The sequence below is a fragment of the Diadema antillarum genome, unplaced genomic scaffold, assembly GCF_040938485.1.
Source record: "Diadema antillarum isolate AM-2024a unplaced genomic scaffold, OU_Dant_1.0 seq00000711_RagTag, whole genome shotgun sequence".
Taxonomy (NCBI): domain Eukaryota; kingdom Metazoa; phylum Echinodermata; class Echinoidea; order Diadematoida; family Diadematidae; genus Diadema; species Diadema antillarum.
This window is the reverse complement of record NW_027271615.1, coordinates 496466-521816: the sequence shown is the minus strand read 5'-3', so window position 1 is coordinate 521816 and position 25351 is coordinate 496466. Positions and strand designations below refer to the sequence as shown.

At 37.3% G+C, this 25351-nt stretch overlaps 1 protein-coding gene across 1 annotated transcript; it reads right to left on the bottom strand.

Annotated features, from left to right (window-relative positions):
* Positions 1-11379: 11379 nt before the first annotated feature.
* LOC139737874 (uncharacterized) lies at positions 11380-22199 on the bottom strand. Its single transcript, XM_071648541.1, has 5 exons — positions 22154-22199; positions 20811-21005; positions 15826-15924; positions 14538-14708; positions 11380-11675 (listed from the first exon to the last, which is right to left on the bottom strand). Exons 1-5 carry the CDS (start codon positions 22197-22199, stop codon positions 11380-11382), a joined length of 807 nt encoding a protein of 268 aa, XP_071504642.1.
* Between the last annotated feature and the right edge of the window lie 3152 nt (positions 22200-25351).

Here is a 25351-nt window from a genome sequence, read left to right as displayed (position 1 = left end):
TGCATAAGACTTATCACTTATATTCCGAAAACTCAAGGTTCCCTCATGTATAAGGGGAATTTCCCCTTTTAATCGACCCTTTCCTCCTTCAGCCCCCCCCCCCATCAGTTTGTTCGCTTGTTTGTTTGTTTTTTTTTTTTTGATTTCCCATATGTTGATTCCATCAAATATGCGTATACGAGATATCTCAATTTCAACCTTAAAAAGGCAAAAGCTCCATCGGAAGGGAAGGGTGGAGATAACACTCGCCCACGTCTTCTTCCTGCTCGCCCCCCCCCCCCCCGCCATGCATAGAAGTAGACTGTGGCCATGCCCAGATCGCTTTATTTCAATTCTAAAAACGCAAAAGCTCCGAGAGCGGGAGGGGGAATCCCCCTTCCCCTAAGCTCTACCTCACTAGACTTTATATATACACACAGATGATGCACATTCGGAATAAGAGCTAAATTCCGTGATTTTAACACTTCGATGAAAAAGTATTGAACCAAAAATTTGCGCCAGATCGCTGAATTTCAGGCCTGAAAACGCAAAATCACCTTCGTGTGGCAGGGGATATGCCCCTATCTACACCCTTGTGTGCATGCTTTTTCTGTTTGATTGCTGAACAGACAGCGTTCATGATATTCAATGTAAGAATTAATACAAGAAGACTAGTGTATTTAAATTATACCCGGTGAGATAGGCAAATTGTTCAATAATAATCTACACTAAAATATACTGCAACCTTAAACAAGTAGGACTGTTTCAACTCGTTAAAACACGCAAAAACATGCGTCAAATTGCACCATTTGCAACATCAAAATGCAAAAAGTTCTCACCGTGGGAGGGGGGACAACCCCCTCCCACACCCTCCCCTCCCCCCTCGGTCGCTCCACTCGCTCGGGTTCAGTTGCGTTCATGATATTCAGTGAAACGAAGTAATACAAGAAGTGTATTTAAATTATAGCATTTTATAGGCAAATTGTTCAATAATAATCTACACTAAAATATACTGCTATAAAGCGGGACTGTTTCACGTCGATAAAACGCGCAAAAACATGCATCAAATTGCACCATTTGCAATATCAAAATGCAAAAAGTTCTTATCGTGGGAGGGGGGACAACCCCCTCCCACACCCTCCCCTCCCCCTTCGCTCGCTCCTCTCACTCGGGTTCAGTCGCGTTCATGATATTCAGTGAAAATAATTAAACAATAAGTGTGTTTAATTATACCATTTTATAGGCAAATTGTTCAATAATAATCTACACTAAAATATACTGCTACCTTAAACAAGTGGGACTGTTTCACGTCGATAAAACGCGCAAAAACAAGCATCAAATTGCACCATTGCAAAATCAAAATGCAAAAAGTTCTTACCGTGGGAGGGGGGAAACCCCCTCCCACACCCTCCCCTCCCCCCTCGCTCGCTCCGCTCGCTCCGCTCTCTAGGGTTCAGTCGCGTTCATGATATTCAATGAAAAGAATTAATATAAGAAGTACATTTAAATTGTACCATTTTATAGGCAAATTGTTCAATAATAATCTACACTGAAATATACTGCGATATACCTTAAACAAGTTGGACTATTTCACGTCGATAAAACGCGCAAAAACATGCATCAAATTGCACCATTTGCAACATCAAAATGCAAAAAGTTCTTATCGTGGGAGGGGGACACCCCCCTCCCACACCCTCCCCTCCCCCTTCGCTCGCTCCGCTCGCTCGGGTTCAGTTGCGTTCATGATATTCAGTGAAAAGATTTAATACAAGAAGTGTATTTAAATTATACCATTTTATAGGCAAATTGTTCAATAATAATCTACACTAAAATGTACTGCTATACAAATGTATACCTTAAACAAGTGGGACTGTTTCACGTCGATAAAACGCGCAAAAACATGCATCAAATTGCACCATTGCAAAATCAAAATGCAAAAAGTTCTTACCGTGGGAGGGGGGACACCCCCCTCCCACACCTTCCCCTCCCCCCTCGCTCGCTCCGCTCGCTAGGGTTCAGTCGCGTTCATGATATTCAATGAAAAGAATTAATACATGAGATGTATTTTAATTATACCATTTTATAGGCAAATTGTTCAATAATAATCTACACTAAAATATACTGCTATATACCTTAAACAAGTGGGACTGTTTCACGTCGATAAAACGCGCAAAAACATGCATCAAATTGCACCATTTGCAACATCAAAATGAAAAAGTTCTTACCGTGGGAGGGGGGGACACCCCCTCCCACACCCTCCCCTACCCCCTCGCTCGCTCCGCTCGCTCGGGTTTAGTCGCGTTCATGATATTCAGTGAAAAGATTTAATACAAGAAGTGTATCTAAATTATATCCTTTTATAGGCAAATTGTTCAATAATAATCTACATCAAAATAAACTGCTACCATAAACAAGTGGGACTGTTTCACGTCGATAAAACGCGCAAAAACATGCATCAAATTGCACCATTTACAACATCAAAATGCAAAAAGTTCTTACCGTGGGAGGGGGGACACCCCCCTCCCACACCCTCCCCCCCACCCCCCGCTCGCTCCGCTCGCTCGGGCTCGGTCGCTTCGCTCCCTCGCAGACTAACCGCCCCCCCCCCCTAAGATGAAATCCTGGCTACGCCGTTGCTTGGAATGTGCCAAACAGCTGAGCATGGGGACAGATCAAAAGTGACAAGTCGCAACAATTCTGCTATTGATTATCTACAGTTTTGATGAAAAAAGCCCTCTGGAATAAGTAATGCTAAAATGAGAGCACTTTCAAAAACTCTCATTACCTAAACATGAAATGACTGTTTAGTCTACCTTTATGTTTGATTTTAATATGCAGATACTACTGCAGTTTTTAATTCATGGATGGAGACTGGAATCTAATAATAATCTGTCAATGCATCCCTTTCAAGCATATCCTACCCTGAAACGACATAGCAAATGGGAATTATATTGTTTGACATAACACGTTTGCTCCTTTTTTGCAACATTTCACATTTGACCTTTTCTCATACTCAGTCGTACTGTGCTTTCAAGGAATGTATAATGTAAACAAGTGAGTGGTCGTTGTAAAGAAAATTAATCAGGCTATCTTTTGGTGTCACATTTGAATTAAAATGTAATGATGTAGTTTAAGAGAAACATGATACATCATATTGGAATTGCTCGACTTCTTTGAGGAGTTCAGTTTGTCATATAATTTGGAAATATCCATGTTTTCATTAAAACGCAAATACTAGGCACAAATATTAGGCTCAAATCCTGATATTTATAACCAAGTTATCTGATAACTCCTTGATATAACTGATCACTATACTGAAGAAATTCAACCAGGAATAACATAATGTTTTAGACTTGAATGACAGAAACGTCGATTTCTTTTATTTTGTATACGATCAATGGAAAATATTGTGAGGTTATGACATGGTTAGCTCACTCGGTTGCATATTCATATCCTCTGTAAAAGAACTGTTTTGGAGAATTAAGCACTTCCTTATTTTTCATGTGACTTCAGTCAAACTATTATCATTTTTAATTTTTATTTTCAGACTAACCGGTTTTTTGTTTGTTGTTGTTGTTGTTGTTGTTTTCTTTGGGGGGCGGACAAGATTTCCCCTTTAAAGGCAAACACCGGCTTCTCTGACAGCAGTACAATCATCCATTCTAGCTTGTCACCCTCGAAGATTCATCGTGCTCTTCACGACGGTTTTGATCGCGAAATGAGCCATTTCAACCGGGTTGACGAAGGGTGAGTATGGAGAATAACAACGTCTTTGAAAAAAACAAAAAAAGCCTGGCACTTTGGCGTTGACGTGATTGAAGACATTTTATGAACGGAGACGAATTTACGCTTCACACATTCTAGCCGATGGGAGGCGGGAATTTATCATTTCAATCATAAATGAAGTTTTTAATGTGATATCTTTGAAAATAACTGAAAAAAAAGAATTATAATGACAATATTGAAGGTAGATTTTGCAATCTGTGTGTTTCTCGGGACGGATTTGAATAATATATTAAAAAAAAATGATATTAATCTGTAGAAGTGCAAAGAAAAAATGGACGGGAAAGCTTATATCACCCAATCTACATTCCATAAAAAGCAACAACAACACCAACAAAAATGCTATAGAATTAATAGTTTGCTACTGATGACGAGATCCTGAAATGTCTTAGGAGGTAAGATTATCAGTGATGGTGGCGACACGTATACTGGGCATATTGTATACTTCCACTGAACAGCAATCAAGAAAATTGCTTTGTGTACCACTCAGTACATTCAGTGTCTCGGCGAGGTTAATAAGACCATTATGACACGCTAGATCTTTGTGTCGCGGCTGTTCACCTGTATTGAAAAAAGAAAAGTCAAACACTGTATATTGTGACAAACTACCATCATCTGTCGTAATGTATAACTATGTAATTCGTTGTGATAGACCATTGATAGACCCTTTCAATAGATTGGAAGCAAATTCCAAACGGTTGAAGATCAAATGTTAGTCCTTCTGAAAATTGTATTTTGTCTTTAATGTTGTAAGGAAGGGGCGGAGTTTTTATTTTCTGTCTTGCATAATAAATGGCACGTGTGTGCGCACATAGCAACGAGAAGTGCGCCTTTTACAGTTTCAATTGATGTGAGGTACTTTGACGTAAGAATTAGTTTTCCTGTTGAAAGGTTTGATGCCCGCACTTCTACGTTCTACCAAGAACAGTTATCCAGAATACCATCACCATGGCAGAACATGTCTTGCTTCTAAACGTTCTCGGAATGTGCATATTTTACACGTTCTCTTTCGATTTCGGTAAGCATAAATTTTAGACTTGGGAGATAAAACTATAAATTGTGTGTTTATAATAATGTGTGTGCGCTGTGTGTTTTGTCGTATGAAACAACGTATATGCATTTAATGGGGAAGTCATCAAGTTACCATTGAACCTAACATCAAATGCATCTTCTCGGTTTCTATAGTGAAAGGTGCTTAAGGGAAACGTCACGTTGTATAAATTCAGTGAACATAAAGTTTAAAAATCAGTGAGTAATACGGACAAGATGTCCTCCATATCTTTCTCTGCTTCTCTCCCCCATCTTTCTTTCACTCATTTTCTTTGAAATTGGTTTGTTTTGTGTTTTCTTTGAGCTAACATATATTTATATAGTATGTATATCTATGTATATATATACATATATATACTGCAATTATATAACATGACCCTGCATCACAAAACCAACAGAAAGTCGCCAGACATGAAATTTTGGTTAAGAGCATATTCTGAAAGAGCAGACTTTAAACGTAAAATTATATATAACTCAAATCAAATGGACTCTCCTTACCCATCTAAATATTGGAAAGAAAGTACACATTCAGGAAAAGTGTGAACTGAGAAAAGAAGATCCGAAGTACAGTGTCTATTCAAGCGCTCAATCTTTACCAAGCCATGAATGGGGAAAAAAAAAAACCCAGGATGTAAACAACAATGAGGGAGTTATCAGATGAAACTGAAATTGATCATGTCTTATTAACACAGCCTGTCCATTAATAATGCCAACGTTCAAAGCAGAAACATCATCCTTTCAAACGTTATTAGAGTTGAAAGTGAGGAGTGTGTACAACAACGGCGTAAATCCGTACTGAGAAGTGGGGGGGATGGTCACCATCACCACGATTACAAGCCCATAACCGGACCGGCGCAGCCTTGGGGGGGGGGGGGGGGGGGGGGGGGGAGAGAAGCTTGATCCCCCCCCCCCCCCACGCACACTTTACAGGGATCGGATGTCCCACTCTTTTGCATGAAATATAAAGTGGGAGGAAAGTGGCAACAAAAATATGAAGACTTTTTGTTCTTGTTGTTGCTTTTTTTTTTGCTTGTCAGATGACTTGCGGCGGAAAATCAGACCTTAAAAGTTTGAAGACATTTTTTGTTTTTAAAATATCTGTGAGAGAGCGGAGCGACCGGGTTAACGGGGGGGGGGGGGGAGGGTGTGTGTGTGGGGGGTGTCCCTCTCCCACACGAGGAAGATTTTGCATTTTCAGACCTGAAATTCAGCGATCTGGTGCACACTTTTGGTGAAATGTTTGATTGTATTTTCATAAAAAAGCAATAGAAAATGAAATATTCACAATATATTATTGAATGACTAAATCGTGGTATTTCAGCTCTTGCTCCGCCTGTGCGACATCACTGCGAAGGCCTACTAAATAGTGGGGCCTATCACTAGCGTAGACAGGATTGGGGGAGCGGTTATGAGATCGTGAGGGAGCGAAGCTAGCGAGGGGGGGGGGGGGAGGGTATGGTAGGGGGGGGGGGGTTCTCCCTCCCACGGTGAAATCTTTTTACATTGAAAATTTTGACATTTACAATCCAAAAACTGCCGTTTGTAGCTATATTCTTCGCTTTGGAAATTAAGGGGGGGGGGCACACCGTGCGCAACTGCTGTCAATCACTGGCAGCAACATCAGGAGAATGGCATAGTGATTAAATGCGAGCGAGCGGAGCGAGCGAGCTTGAAAATTTTGACATAATGCTTTTACATGCTAAAAACTGCCGTTTGTAGCTGTACTTCTTCGCTTTGGAAATCAAGGGGGCCGCACCGGGCGCAACTGTTGTCAATCACTATGTAACATCAGGAAAATGGTATAGCGATTAATGCGAGCGAGCGAAGCGAGCGAGCTTGAAAATTTTGACATTTTACAGTAAAAAAACTGCCGTTTGTGGCTGTATTTTTTTTTGCTTTGGAAATTGATTAAGGGGGGCCGCACCGGGCGAAACTGCTGGCTATTAAATACGAGCGAGCGAAGCGAGTGAGCTTGAAAATTGTGACTTTTTACAGTCCCAAAAACTGTCGTTTGTAGCTATATTTTTCGCTTTGGAAATTAAGGGGGGCGCACCGGGTGCAACTGCTGGCAATTACTGGCAGCAACATCAGGAGAATGGCATAACAATTAAATGCGAGCGAGTGAAGCGAGCGAGCTTGAAAATTTTGACATTTTACAGTCCCAAAACTGCCGCTTTTGGCTGTATATTTTCGCTTTGGTAATCAAGGGGGGCTGCACCGGGCGAAACTGCTGGCTATTACTGGCAGCAACATCAGGAGAATGGCATAGCGGTTAAATACGAGCGAGCGAAGCGAGTGAGCTTGAAAATTGTGACTTTTTACAGTCCCAAAAACTGTCGTTTGTAGCTATATTTTTCGCTTTGGAAATTAAGGGGGGCGCACCGGGCACAACTGCTGGCAATTACTGGCAGCATGCAACATCAGGAGAATGGCATAACGATTAAATGAAAGCGAGCGAGTTTGAAAATGTTGACATTTTACAGTCCCCAAACTGTCGTTTGTGGCTGTATTTTTCGCTTTGGAAATCAAGGGGGGGGGGGGGGACACACGGGGCGCAACTGCCGGCAATTACTGGCAGTAACATCAGAAGAATGGCATAACGATTAAATGCGAGCGAGCGAAGCGAGTGAGCTTGAAAATTGTGATAATTTACAGTCCCAAAAACTGTCCTTTGTGGCTGTATTTTTTCGCTTTTGCAATTAAGGGGGGGGGGGGCGCACCGGGGGAAAATTGCTGGCAGTTACTGGCAGTACAGCAACATTAGGAGAATGGCATAATGATTAAATGCGAGCGAGCGAAGCGAGTGAGCTTGAAAATTTTGACATTCTACAGTCCCCAAAACTGTCGTTTGTGGCTGTATTTTTTTGCTTTGGAAATTAAGGAGGCGCACCGGGTGAAAACTACTGGCAATTACTAGCAGCAACATCAGGAGAATGGCATAATGATAATGCGAGCGAGCGAAGTGAGAGAGATTCAAAATTTTGACATTTTACAGTCCCCAAACTGCCGTTTGTAGCTATATTTTTCGCTTTGGAAATTAAGGGGGGCGCATCGGGCGAAAACTGCTGGCAATTACTAGCTGCAATATCAGGAGAATGGCATAATGATTAAATGCGAGCGAGCGAAGCGAGCGAGCTTCAAAATTTTGATATTTCACAGTCCCAAAACTGCCGTTTGTAGCTATATTTTTCGCTTTGGAAATTAAGGGGCCGGGGCGCACCGGGCGCAACTGTTGCCATTCACTGGCAGCAGCATCAGGAGAATGGCATAGCGATTAAATGCGAGCGAGCGGAGCGAGCGAGCTTTAAAATTTTGACATTTTACACTCCAAACACTGCCGTTTGTAGCTATATTTTTCGCTTTTGTTTGTCCCACTTTTATGGGGGAACCATCCCCCCCCCCCCCATCGACGCCTCTGTATATGAGGGTGCTTTTGTTAAGTGAAAGATCTGCTGCACACTCTTTGATAAATTAGGGAAATATACGTCAATCTCAAAAGTGTACAAAGTCTATCGAAAGGGATCCTGTATAGTGGAACTTTTGCATGTTTATGATTGCAATACAACGATCTGGTGCATAGTTCTGGCGATATTTGGACAATTTTCCATTAAGAAAGTTCGAGATTTGTCCTCATCTCGGGAATTGCTTGGGGGATAAATGATTTGTCTGCCTAAACACTCCCGTAGGGGCGGGGCAAATGCCCCTTTGCCCCCCCCCCCCCCCCCCCCCCCCCACCCCCGAGATAGATTCGACGCCCCTGATCTTCCCTGGGTATGCTCATAGATGTATCCTGACTGAGTTACCAGTCACTGTCGTTTCTCAGGAATGATTCAGGAAATGGAGGGGGTTCAATTATGGCGATATAGTTTTTGTTATTGTTTGTTTGTTGGTTTGTTTGTTTGTTTTCGTATATATCTTGCAGATGGTCCCCAGTTACTCGCGTCATAGCATGTTTACATATAGGCCTATACTATTTGACGTTGTCAACGTCTGAGCCATACCTAGTACAGTGTATGTCGATGTTACTTTCTTCGCGAGCGAGCGAAGCGAGCGAGCGCTTGAGAAAATTATGTATACATTTTCCTACAAGATAGAATGCTGTTCAGCTCTGTTACCTGTCTGAAGGCCGGCGTACAAACGTCATGCAATATGCCAAAATTGATACAATCACATTTCTGCTTCCTCCATTTTTTTTTTCAAAATTCAGGGGGGGATGATTGTACAGGCCATCCCCCCCTCCTCCATTTCAGGGGGGGATATATCCCCCCCATCCCCCCCGCGATTTACGCCCATGATTGGAACATGTTCTTACTTCTCTTAGCTAAAATTACGCCCCCGAAATATTATACATAACATACACGTAAAATTGCGAGGGTACGACACCAGTAAGTGGCTCATATCAATGTTCATAAGGGCAGGTCATGAATTTTTTTTTTTTTTAAATAATGCGAAATAAAAATGCAATATGTTCTTGCCGTATCATCGATTTATTTTAATTGTTCTGTAGTGAACATTTATCTCTTTCTTTTCAAGTTTATTTATTTATTTATTATAATTTTTTTTTTTTGGGGGGGGGGGAGGTGGATTTCCACTTTAAAGGTTCAGGAAAGTTCATTCCATTCATTCATTCAATTTTCTTTTTCATGTTGGGAAGGGTTAGGGTGGGGGTAGGGGTCATTATCCTTATTTGTTCTGTTCCAGGAGGGTCAGATGATGGATTGACTCTTCTATGCATTGTTATCTTTGAAAACATTGATTTATTTCCTGCTATTGCTACGTCAATCTTATGTTCTTTGCTGAAGCTGGACCTGGCATGAAATATTCGGTACAGCCATTACTTGACGAGAAGACTACAGCAGTGACGTCACTGCCGGGCAATGATACAAATAAGATACAAAGGGGATTCCACAAAATTCAGTTCCTTACTAAAACGTCACTGTCGTTCGGCGTCACAAACTGTTTTGATTTTATTATCCAGCGAACACAGCAACTAAACTTTAAACACTTTTGAACGGATCGTCAGATTTCTTCAAACTTCATTTACGGATTATGCATTTGCTGGTATTGGTTGTAATTCCATTTAAACTTCCACAGTCTACCGTCATATCTGGCAAATTTGTATTTATCGTGTTCTCAGAATAGACTACTAGATCGATGACGCATTACAAATGCTGTACTTATCATTTATTTATTCTTTTACAATGGAACTGTTGATTTGTCTTTTATAGAAATATGGTTTCATTGACGCTATCAATGGTTATATATGACAATTTTTTACTTTTTCGTTCTATTACAGAGGTAAAACTCAACATTTCCGATACACGATCCGTAAGGCAGTTTGTAGACTTTTCGGAAATAATGAAACATGTATCAACCGTCAACGTCATTCATAACCTAATTTCACACACTCATAATGCACAATTTATCCAAACTCTTGGTAAAATCGTTTTGTATTTCCAGAATGTACCATTACTACATTAGTTAATTTAGTAAAAGTGGGTGAGTGTTTAACACGAAAACTCACCAGTCCTCTGCGTATAGTTTACACAATAACTAATTATCTACGTGGATGCGCACACAAATATATACACGTCACACAAACACTTGCTGTAGAGACTGTGAATTCACATTCACACACATATCCCATAAATATGTACCGATTAATGTTAGGCATTCGCATCGTTTGATTGATATGATAGTTAGAATAAATGTGAATGTGAAATTAGATGACAGAAATCCCGCTTTGAATAAAGTGATGTACAACGCACTAGCAAAATGCGACATGAAACATGTAGTAAATTCCTCTAAGAAATAAAAGAGCAGATTTTGAATATTTCCCTCCCTATGGCTTCTAATCTTTGAAGATGCTGTATTGCCAAGGAGTAAAAGATACATTTTTTCTTCAAGCAAATCATTTTTTTTTTTTCTGGAGAGACTGTACAGATATGTCATACTGGTGAAAGTAATTTGAAAATGAGTATATGAATATAAGAACGACCCAAGTCCATGGAAGATCATTTCGAGTAAACTAAAAAAAAACTTAATATCTTTTTTATTTGTCCAATAATATTATATTTAACTGTGATGGGAAGGCAACATTGTATATACAAATTAGAACATATATCATTATGACAATTAACATTTACATTAATTGTGGAGAGGCCATTTTGTGTGGTGGACTTCGGTCGTTCTTTCATTCATATGGACTTGGGTCGTTCTTTGATTCATATACATGATATTCTGCTATAGAGATGGGAGAAGGATGAGAGAGGGCGCTATTATATGAATGTAAGAATGACCCAAGTCCTTCATTCTTACATTAATATAAGATTTAACTCATTCATTTCAGGCACTTCTGGGGGTAATTAGGATTTATCATTTACACACAAGATGAGTCCATGCATAAGCTACAATTTCCCATGTCAAACTAAATTTGGCCAAACATTGGACTTGGGTCGTTCTTATATTCATATACTCAAATAGAATATAGTGCATTGTCAAGAGTGCGATTCTGAAATATTTCATACGAGATAAAAGATAGGGCATCGTCAGTGATTCATCAGTGATTTATATTCCGCAAAATGAATGAAACTTCCAGTAACCTTCTGAACCATATCCGGTCCAGATTCCAACATAGTTGATTTGTGTAGTGTGAGGATAGCCCACGTCCATGAGGGGAGCATCGTTGCCATAGCGACCGAACTTCAGACGACCATCGGCGAAGTCCAGCCAGAAGCGGTCGAAGGTGGGCCGTCCGGACAAGATCATTGTGTGGTAAACTGTCAGATGGCTGCATAGGTCGTATTGGTCCGAAGGGAGGCAAAACCGAATACCTCCTTTTGTGTTTCCATAGCCTCCAATAACTTTAGCCGGTCACACAGTGGTTGGATGAGGATATAACATACACACACAAACATTACTTATGGTTTATAATTAGTATGATTAGCTGCACATATGAACGAATGCAGTTATTTTCAACATTATGATTTCAGCTCTCAAGTTTATACACTGTTTTACGCAGTACCCAAAGGTAAATTGTATGATTGATATTGGCTGCAACATTTCAATGAATTTGGCAGATGTAATCGAATGGAAAACTAAAACGCGCATCGTCGGTCTGATGCATAAGACACACACGTGTGCGAAAGAGCAGAGAGAGAGAGAGAGAGAGAGAGAGAGGAGTGAAAAAGCATTCCAGGGGCAATCAATATCAAGCGTTTTTTTTTTTTTCTGTAAAACAAAAACATGTTAGGAGCTATACAGAAATCCATTTTTAACTGAGCACAGGTAAGAAAATCAAACGTAAAGTCCACCAAATTGAATATAAGTTCGTTTCTGATTTCATACACATATCAAGCGCAACGATTGTAATGAAACGCAAAGTTTCGTTTGATACATGATGACCAATGAAGCTACCGACATTGTAGGAAAAACTTACTGTGACCTCCAGTGTGGTGGTATTTTGTTCAAAAAAGTAAAACCAGTCGGTAAAAGAATGGCAATGAAAAAAAAAAAAACATCTGAAGGATACTTTCCATCAAGTAAAGAATGTAGTTCGTCGGTGGTAAATTCAGCCCCGGCGATAGGGTGCAAGTGTGAGAAAATAACACTTGTTTTAAGACCAGATTTTCTGTTTTTGATGCTCAGTTTTGACGTTATTTTCACAGGTTTATCCTTACTAAAACCCAAAATATATAACATTGCGAGTTAGAGAATAGTTCCTCCTTCAATTACTTATACAGATTTAATCATTTGAGGGCTTCTGAGGTGAGATATTTCGATTGTCCTGCAAAAACCTTCCCAGCGGCTTTGTGTATACAGGCTGCCTATAAGTAACATGCAAATGAAGCTTTGAGGTCATGCCTTTTGCATGTTAATTGTATCGTATCGTCGTGCCTGAATTACACCGTTTGTATTAAAGTATTAAACCGAGGGGAAGTAAACGGCATCCCCTCCCCATTGATCGTCGTCTAACGAAGACAACATTGCATATTAGCACACATGCACGTAGCTATGGCAAAGTGTTCTACAGATACGTGTAACGCCGTATCTATTTAGGCGACGTACAAATCTTGCAATGACAAACCTGCGAAATTTAAATCATAGAGTTGATATGTCCTTTCCTTATATCGTGCCTAGTCATTTATGGTTCATATATATATATATATATATATATATATATGTATATGTATATATATATATATATATATATATATGTATATATATATGTATATATATATGTATATATATATATATATATATATATGTATATATATATATATATATATATGTAAATATATATATATATATATATATATATATATATATATATATATATATATAAACGCCTCAAAAAGTTTGGAAATCTGAGTTTGATCAATCGAATTTCTCATTTTTCCTTAGAAATAATTTATTTGTGCTTAGTACTACACAAAGATCGTTTAAATTCTCGTTAAAATCTTACTATACATGTTAGGATTATCGTATGCATAGAGGACTGGTGCAGTGCTTATTAAAGTATGAGGTAAGTACAGAATTTAAAAGGGGTAAAATGGCACAATTGTTGACGTCAGTGATGGAGTTTCCTCCCCATATGGATGAGTTCCCTATTGTTTCTTTGGTTTTCATAATCATTATACTGTAACCTCAGCATTGTTATGGATTGAAACATGTATACGTTCAACCAAACAGATAAACAATCAAACACACATACACACACACAAACACAAACGACTCAAACCATTTTTATCTCACAGATCCTCGCCACATTAACCGCAATAAAGACATAAAGAAGTTAAATGGCATGGTCTTGATTTTATTGGAGTTTCATCTTTATTTTGTCTTCATTTTGTCGTTATTTTGTCTTTACGTTATGTTTACTTTGTCTTTATATTGTCAATGAATATCTGGTGGACGACCGAAGTGCTTACACCACTTCCTGGCACCGTGTCCTCATGCTACTGATTAACTTCGTGATTCGTTGCTGAGGAATGGCATTCCAACTCGTCAACCAGTATCTGACGGAGTCCTGCCAATGTTGCTGCATTTGTGACCCTCTTCCCCACATCTCGGCCAAGATGATCCCAAATATGTTCTATGGGGTTGAGGTCTGGGCTGCATGCAGGCCAGTCCATTCTAGTGATGCCCTCTCTCTCGAGAAAGTCGCGCACAATTCTCGCTCTATGTGGTCTTGCGTTGTCATCTTTTTGAAGCATCCCAGCTTCAATTTGCCCTTTGGCGCGGGATTTTTTAACATTGTTTTCACGTGGCATGATGTACAACCACAAAACTTGATGAACCATCCAAATTGCCTGGTATGGCACCACTGAAAACTGGAATGTGAAGTTAAGATGTCTATTGAAATTTGCCTTCATGGCCGACCAGTTGAGAACAAAAGACATACCACCACAGAACATGTTCGCTGTTTAATCTTCACGACCATTCTCATTCATAAGGACCGTTCTTGTTTATTTTTCAACTTTTCAATGCAGACCTTATCAGCCACTTTTGAGTGCATCCCTTTTCGTGACAGCATAATCATAATGAGTAAGATATCACCTTAAAGAGAATTTAGTAGTATTTCCATTGATATCAGGCATGTATTGTAGAGTGCTTACAGACTGGAGAAATTAAGAACTGAAGTCAGATTTCCAAACTTTTTGTAGAGGAGTTTATGTTACTTAATATAGTTCTACTTTGTTACTAAATTGGAATGAATTTCTCACCTAGTTCATACATGTTGGCCTGTTCACCATCAATGCTGGACAGACCAATGTGGGCGTCGTTATTTGCGCTGACCTCAAAATCTAGTGACGTCACACCCGCAGGTATGCGCCATCCAGGAAAGGTGTATTGTCTTGTATCCCCAACATCAGGAGTGTGTAGCGCAGCACATCCTACGGACAAAAAAAAAAAGAAGCTTGAATATAGGGCTGTAACGCCGCCGCAGTCAGGGCTGTCAACGGTTCTGACATTTGTTTGAAGAATGTTATCTTTATCATTTAACAAGTACGTCAATGTCTGTAAGAGATTGTAAATATAACGACAAAACCTATCTTCAACAACTGAAAACTGATATTATACTTAAAAAAGCGGAAAGGTGGACGGGAATAGAAAAAAATAGTTATTCAGGGCTGAGATCTCGGTAACAAAGGGAGTTAATGTACTTCTGCTCTATTCTAAGTATCTACTTAAATGTTGTGGCGAACGGCCCAGTATAGAGTGCATACATATTAACAATGCACAATATTTTTATGTGCATAGTTTGCATGTGTCTGTGTTCGAAAAGACTTAAATTCAACAATGTCACTTGCGTTTGAAATTGTATTCCAATACCTCTTTACAATGTGGACATCAAAAGAAACAATGATACAAAGGGAACTTACTTTCTATAATGAAAGAAAACATACCATTTCGAATATCCATATGTTGTGATAATCTTAAGGATTGTTTATGGGCATTTCCTCCAGCATTTAAAGAGTCCCTGAATTGCATATGCATGTTGATTTGTTTTGATTTATGAATCAGATATCCTTATCATCACTCATGCGGTGAAACGAATATCTAGAAACATTCCATATATTTTTAACGATTTTTTTTTCTTCAATTCTTCTGCCTTCTTGGGAACGCTAACAAAAAAGTCCTTAAAGTCCAATATTCATGTTGTGACCTCATCTGTCAATCATTGCTATTTTAAAGTACTGATGTGTTTAACAAAACACATTGGAATGCACTTTCCCCTCGACTCAGCATAACTTGCATGGATCTGTGATATTAAAGTGACTAACAAAAGTCATGGCGAGGGAACATGCAACATGCATTTGCAATTCAGGAGCCCTTTACGGCATTGCATCTTTGCATTCATACGATACGAAAACAAAATACATGCACAGGCTGTGAAAAATCACAGAAGCAACACTGGTTGATGTTTATGTTCTTTATCTCCTATATATTCATACTCTAATCCCGGTCGGTCATAGAACAGACACTCTAAGCATTTATAGTCTTTCTTACCGCACGTTGATCCAAAGAAATTGATTGGGCAGCTGCATTCGTAGCCAGTCAGAGTTTCAGAGCAATTTCCTCCGTTGAGGCACGGGGACGACAAACACGCTTTAGTGATACCGAGGATAAGTAGTAAAGGAGACATGAAAGGAGGCATGGATATGTTTATATATATATATATATATATATATATATATATATATATATATGAAGAGTTTGTTTGCAAAAGCCGATAAGTCCATATTTGCCAAATGGAGATATTTGCGATTAAAGGTCAAGAAAAATAAAGAGAATTATAAGAAAATGTGTGCTTCTTTTGACCATAACTTCAAAAATATACCTTTTTATGTAGTGACCAATATAAAATGGTATTATTTTGTACTTGATGACAAAAACCATAACTCAAAATCTTTAAAAATGGACTTATCGGATTTTGCAAACAAAATCTTCATATATATATATATATATATAGATATGTATATATGCATGTCCTTTAACGATTATTTATATATATTATACATAATCGATAATATTCTTTATTATTCATATAATAAATGTATGATTTATATCTTTAATTATTATAACCACTTTTGTTATTTTTCTCTCAGTATCAATACTTGAGAAAGAGCGAGTCGCTCGAAAATCTGTGTGCAGAAATAAACCGTTGGTGAATACAGCATGAACTTTGTTCCAGTTTTGTTTTTTGTCTTATTATCTTGACAACGTACTATATATATATATATATATATATATATATATATATATATATATATTAAATGTATATACAATATATAATCATATGTAATGAAGGTATGGTTTATGTCTAATGTTGTCCGTATTGGATTTCTCTATATCATTTTTCATTCAAGTTTGGAACAGTGCATAAAGATGATAAGACGATGAATTATCATCTTCAAATCTTGCAGAGGGAACGAGAGTATGACTGCATTCCATACATATACTGTTAACTGCTGGTTTAAACAGACGACAGGGGCAATATCAACAAAAAAATATAGCAAATCTGTGATTGAGAATTTTTTTATTATAATGACGGCACATCAAAGCAAAGGCCTTTTTATCATCTCTCATCTAAGTGGTGAAGAATTAAGAAATAAATGGACAAAATTTTCATGTGATCTCAAACTGACTCGACCCATTGAAACTGCTTCTAGCTACAACACAAGGACATTCAGACAAAGAGACATAAGTACGCCTTCCTAAATGTATCTCCGTGAAGGGCGTTGATGGAATCGGCAAGGCCACAGGATTTGAAACAGTTAACACTTAATGAACGTTGATCCGTAAATTTTAAGAGTGGATTGCTGTTCATTGCAGCATTTAGAATGGTTAGCCCAAGATAATGAATGACAGTGAAAGAGGCGTGGTATATCTTCATAAGGCTAAACTTATCTAATGCAATTTGCTATGAAAAATGGACGAAGCTGGAGGCGCACAGGGTATAACGAAGGTTACGGGATTTTCGCCTGAATGTCGTGGCTGGCTGACAAAGTAGTTATCATCGATAATGGATGGAACTGCACTTCTGCCTTAGAGCAGACAGGAATCTTTCTCAATACCAGCTTAAGAGAGAGAAAAAAAAACGAGAAAAGAGAAGGGGGGCTGTAGGGATATGCGCAGAGGAAGAGATCACCGTCAAAACAGTTTACAAGAGTCAGTTTTGCATATATGTGGCCCTGCAGTACAAAACCAACAAAAAGTCGTCATATGTGGATTTTCAGTTTAGGGGCAGACTCTGAAAGAGCTGACTCTAAGCTTTAGAATGACGTAGAACTTAATTCAAATGGACTCCCCTAACCTACCTAAATACTGGAAAGAAAGCAAACACTCTGGAAAAGTGTGAACTAAGAAAAAGGCTCAGAAGTATGATCTATTTAAGAGCTTAACATTTACGAAGCCATGCTAGCTGTGCCATGAAAGGGACAAAACACAGGATGTAAACCACTGAAGCAACAACAATGAAGGGATTATCAGAAATTGAGCATTTTCTATTAGCACATTCTACCCATGATTAATTCTAACTTTCAAGGCAGTAGCGTCATCCTTTCAAAAGTTATTAGACTTGAGAGTGAAGAGTGTGCAAAAGATGTCAAGACATGAAAAGTGGCCTCTAAGAAAAGCCTGTTCATTCTATACTCGAAAAACTGCTTAATGCACACTTTCCCATTCATGCTATTATACCAAACTGAAGAATAATGTAGAAGAAGGATTGCTCTTTCAGAAAAAAATGACAAACTTAAGATTGACGTGTTTGAGCCATTTTAACTTTATTGAGTCCTCACTTAAAATCAAGGAGTGCGACTTTTTGTTTGTTTTGTGGTGCATGGCGACACACACACACACACACACACACACACACACACACATATATATATATATATATATATATATATATATATATATATATACATATATATATATATATATATATATATATTTGCTCAAAGTTTTCGCTATTTATTATTACAATTGTTTCTGGTCAGTTTTTCCTTCCTTGTTTCAAAATATATATACGTGTATGATATATAAGTGTGTGTGTGTGTCTGTGTGTGTGTGTGTGTGTGTTTGTGTGTGTGTACATTCTTAGAATCCAATATTTAATGCAGCCCTTGATTCAAATGACCTTCTCAACGATATTTCCATGATTCGCGAACGTATCATACAACGATTTCCTTTTTGCAATCTTACATAGCGTGTATAATATACTTCCTTTATTCTTTCTTTTAAAAAGTTTTTTTTTTTCTAATATTCGCAATAATTTTCTGGCGAAAGCATTATCTGCACAGACCTTCTATCTAATGGTATGCACAAAGTGAAACAATCATGAAATTGTCATGAATTGTATACGAAAAGACAGGCAATTATAGGAATTTTTATGACCGAAGAACAAAAAAAAAAGCAAAACAAAACATGTGTCGTATGTATGTGAAGTGTAAAATCTCTCAATTGTGAAGTGTTAATCTCTCAAAACTAAAGCAGCACGGTTGCCACCCTCACTTCCTAACTATTCGAATAATGTCAAAAACACGCCTTAATAATTTTCTCACCGTATTAATATCCGATAATACATAATAATAAATGATCGCTTTATGGCCATCACATCACTTTCAATTTTCAATTTAAATCTCGAGTTCAATTTAAATTCTATTTTCGTATTTCTCGATAGAAAATACACAAGATATAAAAAACCTAAAACTACAGAATGTCCAGTTGAGATATATATGTATATATATATATATATATATATACATAAACACACCAAAAAATACTACAGAACTGTCGATGTGTCATTTTCAATCAAAGTAAAATAATGTTATATAGAAATACTTCACTTTAAATGGAAGATAAAAACAAATCACACAAGGTCGAGGTTCCGCCGCTCCACTGCCCGTCACTAATTACCGTCAGTCATGATGGCCATTCTGCTGAAATACGCAATGACTAGTAAACATGCCATCACCAGCAATGGTTGGATCCAAATGACTTCATTCTCACTCATATAACTGCTTGACAAACATGTTAGTGTATACTGCTTTTGATTACAAAGTAAACGCACTGATGCTAACTGATTCCGCGTTTAAGGTAACCATTTCAAATCCTCTCTTTTCTCTTTTTTGAGTCAATTAGTCTGGATTCAAAGAAAACTCACTTTTTCAGTGAGTGTCAGGACAACTTTTTGGTAATATGTAATTATATATATATATATATATATATATACATATGTATATATATATTATGTAAAGAAGTATGCAGATTCAGCATACATGTAGGTTATTAATCGTTTTCATCACCAGACCTTCTTTTGGACAGATCACAGTTATAGTTGTTCGAACTCGTTCTAATCATCAGAGAATGACATGAATAAACGGTAAAGTGAGCGAATGTGACAAAGTTTGATTTAGAAAATGCACAGGCCTGAGGGAATGTGAGTGCAGATATTAAACAAAGGCATTTACATGTAGGTGGCTCAACTGAAATAGCGATAACAACGGTAATGATGAAAACGATAAAAAGAAATAAAAGGATTTTTTTTTCTGCAGCTTTTTCTGCCAAAGTGATGTTCAAATTCAGGAGGGTTACTCACACAAACAATACAAGTTTTGTTATCATCATGACAGATGTAAGCAAATATCAACATGAGAGACATGCAAGACAAACCTAAAAAAGTTTGCTTTAATCAAAGGTCAAAATCTAAGTTATTTCGTTTAACATTGTGTTAATTCACATGTTAACGCCATGAATGTTACATTTTATCGAATAACATAAACACAAAAATCCGCAACGAGAAGCAGCGCTTCATTTAGTAATAGAGCCTGAAGGCCCTCGGTATAACGAGAAAGGCATACAGGAATAAGTAAATTCTTTTCATTCAGATGTATCAACTCGCCAGACTCAAACGAAAACTTAATATATGGGAAAATTGAAAGAAATAAGCATTACCGATGTCCAGTCTAGGCATAGATTATTGGAATGCATGGTTTAAACAATCAGTGTGGGCATATGGGGAGGGCTGGGTTTTGCAGTTACTGAAATAAATGAGTTTTGTTCGTATCAAAATTGTACAAAACAAAAACGTATTAATTCTGTTGGATTTCCCTGAAATTATCTTAATTGTATACTTTATGTATGGATACAATGTATGTGTATATGTTTGTATTTGTGCATGCGCATTGCTTATTTTATAAAATGTTTTATAATAGTGATTTTATAAAGCAAATGAAGAGTGATACTGAAAGGACTCACAAAAATGGAATTCCCTACAACACAACAAGTTTTAAACAGCTCCCGCAGGACATATAGAGTAAAATAGAAAACTAAGAATATTTTCATGATTACTTTCTGACACCAAGTTATTTGGCAACATTTGGAAAGGTAGCAATGCAAGCCTAAAATTGAAATGAAAGTTCCAAGTAAACAGATAAACTAAAACTGAAAATGTCTGAAGCATCAACTTTGCTATAATTTGTGGAAATTACCTGGAAGCTGACAAGAATATCGATTTTTGATCCGCTGGACTAGCTCCGGATTGTTGCCAAGCAACCAATCATCCGCGGTGGGAACCAGCTTTAGTTCCAATTTCACAGTCTGCCCGTTGGTGAGAGTGGTGGTCCCACAGCTTACTCCCGGGCACGTTTGATCTATTGCTTGTTGGGTGGCTGAAACAAGGCCACCTATAAGCGTAAAAGGCAATCGTAGCAGACAATGCATTCATGTCTGTCATAATTTGAACATAATCAGAACATGGTGTTTTTTAGAGTCAAAACTCTTGTTTGGATTCAAGACTCTTGTCCAATATCGCAATGAGCTGATAGTGTATCGCTCGATAATTACAAAGACGATAGACAGGCATTTTGTAATAAACAATCATGCGATCAAATGAACGATCAATTCATTCATTACTCTGATGTCTTTTGTATTAATAAAAACAATTTGAATCAGGATGACTAATGTTAAGTATTGTTAGATGTACAAAAGCAAACCATAGTCATGATAAAATTGTTTGTAGATTAAACCGTCAACAGTTATGGTTTAGTAAGAAAAATAGTGATATCTCCTTATGTTTTATTGTGAAATTGTTGTATGGAAACATGTTTTATGATGCAACTGACCTACACATATGCATCAAATATGATAACTCGAACACTTTTATAATCACTGCTCCCAATGGTAAGCTGTACCTTTAAAGTACATTTACCACGGAGAGAAAAAAAAATCTATATTTTGTTGACTACCAATATCATAACCCTACATCTATGATGTTTCGAGGAAAATACAAGTCATGCCAAATGTAATGACAAAGAGTAAATGAAGACTGTGTATAATGATATTTACACTTATGCCTTGTTAGCTGACACGGACTATGGATTTTACAGTGAATATTACAACATTCCATTAATGTCCCATTCCTTTACACTACTCGTAGACAATACAAGAAAACAAATTTTATCATAGATCTAATGGTGCCTTGTTTCACAATTGGATTCTTCATAAAAATACACACAAACACACACACGTAATAGTATTCAACAAATAATACACTTATAGACAACATTTACAGTAATTTATATAGCTATTAGGCTGACTGCACGTAAATGTACATCTAGGTTTCCAATATTTTGATCTCCTCAATAGTGTAATTTTCAAACTCACCGCGGTCGAAAGCGAATGTGAAAAACAAGCAAAGTCCAAGCACACCTCGTGGAAAAATATACATGCATCTTTCCATGGTGATCACATTCTTGATACCTGTTCTGATTTTAGTACTATTGACATCAAATCGTTCACCAAGAAAACTAATGCCTGCGCCGAAGCTCCTCACCTCCATAGAACTGCGATTTGAGTGTAGCCTGCGTTGCCATGCGCATGCTCAAAATTATACAAGACTGGGTGAAAATAGGACCCACCCTTTGACCATTAACGTGTCCTGCACTTACACAAATTTACTGAATGGTTGACAGATTTCGCCAACATCCTCGAAAACATTCATGTCGGAGCAATGTGGCAGAGTGGATAAGAATCCCGATTTTCAATCGTAAGACCGAGTTCGAATGAATTTCATTGCCTTGCAAGATGTTTATTTTTTCTTTGTTGTCATTGTTTTCGTTGTTGTTGTTGTCTTAGTATAGTGATCATATCTCTCTAGACCTATGTGTATAAAGTGGGTGTTTTACAAGTAGTGTCAACACTTAAAGAGGTTGTCGTAGATAAAGAATTATGTTTATCAATAGCATTTTTTTTCTATCATCATTATAATTTCTATGGCTATCATTATTTTCACTGTTTTCAGAAACATCATTTATGTTCTTACTATCATTTGCAGCGGCATCATCATTTTATTATGATAATTGTAATAATCATCATTTTGATATTATTTTCATTGTCTTTATTGTTTTGAGTAAATGTGTTTAAAGGAAACATACATGTATCACTGGTTACGCTCATTTTCATCTTTCCTTCTCTAACATTGACTCTACAGATAAAATTAAATTATGATGAATGTAACCTTGAGGGGATCGCTAATGGGGGGAACTATCAGGGACATGTCCACATGAGCGCTAGGAACCAACGCTCGTTTGTAGTTTTAATGTACACACCGATGATGTGTATGTGATTTGTAAATGGGCAAATACACTGTAATTGTGTTCGCGCGTATATTTATATACATGCTAGCCGATGGCCCTCGCCGTGGAAACATACCAAATAAGTTATGGCGCGCTACAACCAGTGACGGCAATGGTCCCGGATTTTGCCCAAAAACTACATATCGGCTACCTATAAAGATGGAAGAAAAAATAACATGTTATTGTTTGTACAGTGTGGTGCATTCCCCTGAGAAGTCTCTTTTATTTTCACTGTATAAGTCAGTAATCTTTGGCTGTTCCCGGACATTTTTCTGCTTGAGTAGACAATATTATCTACACTAATGTTATAGAAACTTGCAAGAAAAAACAACCAAAACATGAACATATACCTTAAATCAAGGAATACTTCAATTTTTATTTTTCACTAATTATTGATTGCAAGATTGTAATTACTGTCTTCTCTCAAACTGTTCTTAAGAAAGAAGAAAGTAAAATCATTATCGTATAGCTATAAGCTATAATGTCCCGAAAACAGATACGCTTTAAAAATTCGGCCTTTAATGAATAAATGGTAACTGAAGCGAGTAATTGATAAAGGTGTTTCGATACAAAAAAAAAATGAAGTTCTTATTTCTGTTATAAACACAGTGCTTCCTTTTTTGAAATGTTCAGACAAAGAAAGAAATGAAATGATGAATAAACCAAAGGAACAAGCAAGGAAGGAAAAAAAGCACGTTTCGTTACGTGCTGCTTCGTCCGGTACACCTACAACGAAGTTTCTGGAGATTTATTAAATCGTATATTGTGTGCATGAAGTGTTAGGAATTTATTTTCTTTCTTTTTTTTTTGTACAGCACAAAATATTTCAATTCAAAACTCACAATTCAATTCAAACTTGATTTTATGCAGATAGATATGCCTGTAGTTTAGTTCAGGTGTCTCTTGTTGACTATGTTGATGGTAATACGCCGATCACTACAGACTGAAATTAAACACTTATGTGGTATGTGGCTAGGAATAGAGATTTGTTTTGTTTTGTTTTTTCGTTAGATAGAGATCATAAGACCTGGCATATATATCACATTTTTATGCCAGAGGAATGTATAGTGAAACTTCCCAAATGCCTTGACATGGTTTATTTCGATTGCACACCATCTTGCGTGTATGTGTGTGTGTGTGTGTGTGTGTGTGTGTGTGTGTGTGTGTGTGTGTTTGGGAGTGGGGGTAATAATATGGCTTTAAATCGTTCGCCTATAGGAAACGCAGAAGTCGAGCATGCACAGATAAGCAATTACTGCGGGCAATCCATCCACCTTCCCAGATGGAAAACAAACAACCATTTTCCAAGAATTTCTTTTTAAGGAATGTTTTCACTGTGACTGTCTCACATTTGAAAAATGACGCTCGGGCCACATGGGAGATAAAAAACAGAAAACAACGCATTTGAAAAGAGATAAACACAATCCAATCAGAAATAAAACGTAAATGCAAAATAGAAAAGTTAGCCAATGGAAATAAGTTTTGTTCGAAAAAGTTATCAATCCATTTCAAATTTGTTCCAAAAGTATTTTTCCTTTTTTTTTTTGTCCAGTAAGGCTCAATGAGAACCCCCGTGTAGAATTATCATGACGCAGATGTCATACGGAATATTTGTTTGGGAATGTTTTATGCATCAAATTTCATTTACATTATGAAAGACAATACACAATCACATAACCTTTAAAACATTACTAGTGATTCATAGACATAGACATAAAACTACACTAATTGATTGAATCGTATGTTATAGATTCCTGAAAGTCATCACAAATTTGACACATTCAAACACCCACACACACCCACATCACACACAGTGCCATGTTGACTTGTCACATCAAATACAGAGATTAACATTTCCTCCAATGTCATGTAACTATGACATGGATATTGATATCATTGTACGTCTATCATGTGAATTATATCTATGTTGTACCTGTGTTCTGTATAATATCATCTAAGACCGCTGTAATGCGTATGTACGCAAATAGCAAAACTTTTCAGAAATTGACAACTAAATCCAGTTGCATTGAAAGAAATTATTGAAGAATACCAAACCTTTATATATATTTTCTTTATCTTGCTATGAATTTACATTTTCAGAAACGACACACAGATAATGAGTTAGGTGCATTTAAAATAGATTCGATGGAGATATTGGGCGTGTTAATTGATTCATAATTCCCTTAAAGTTTTTGTTTTTAGTTTCGCAGTGGAATTAAATAATTATTTATAATTTAAACATCATTTATATTGATCATAATTATTTTACTCTTTTCGGATATTGGACATGCATACTGTGTACTATGGTAACTTAATACACTTACTTACACAAGTGAAGTTTCTGTCTATAAAATCTCCTTCTCTCCTTCTCCGTGGTGATTGATTGCAAGATGGCA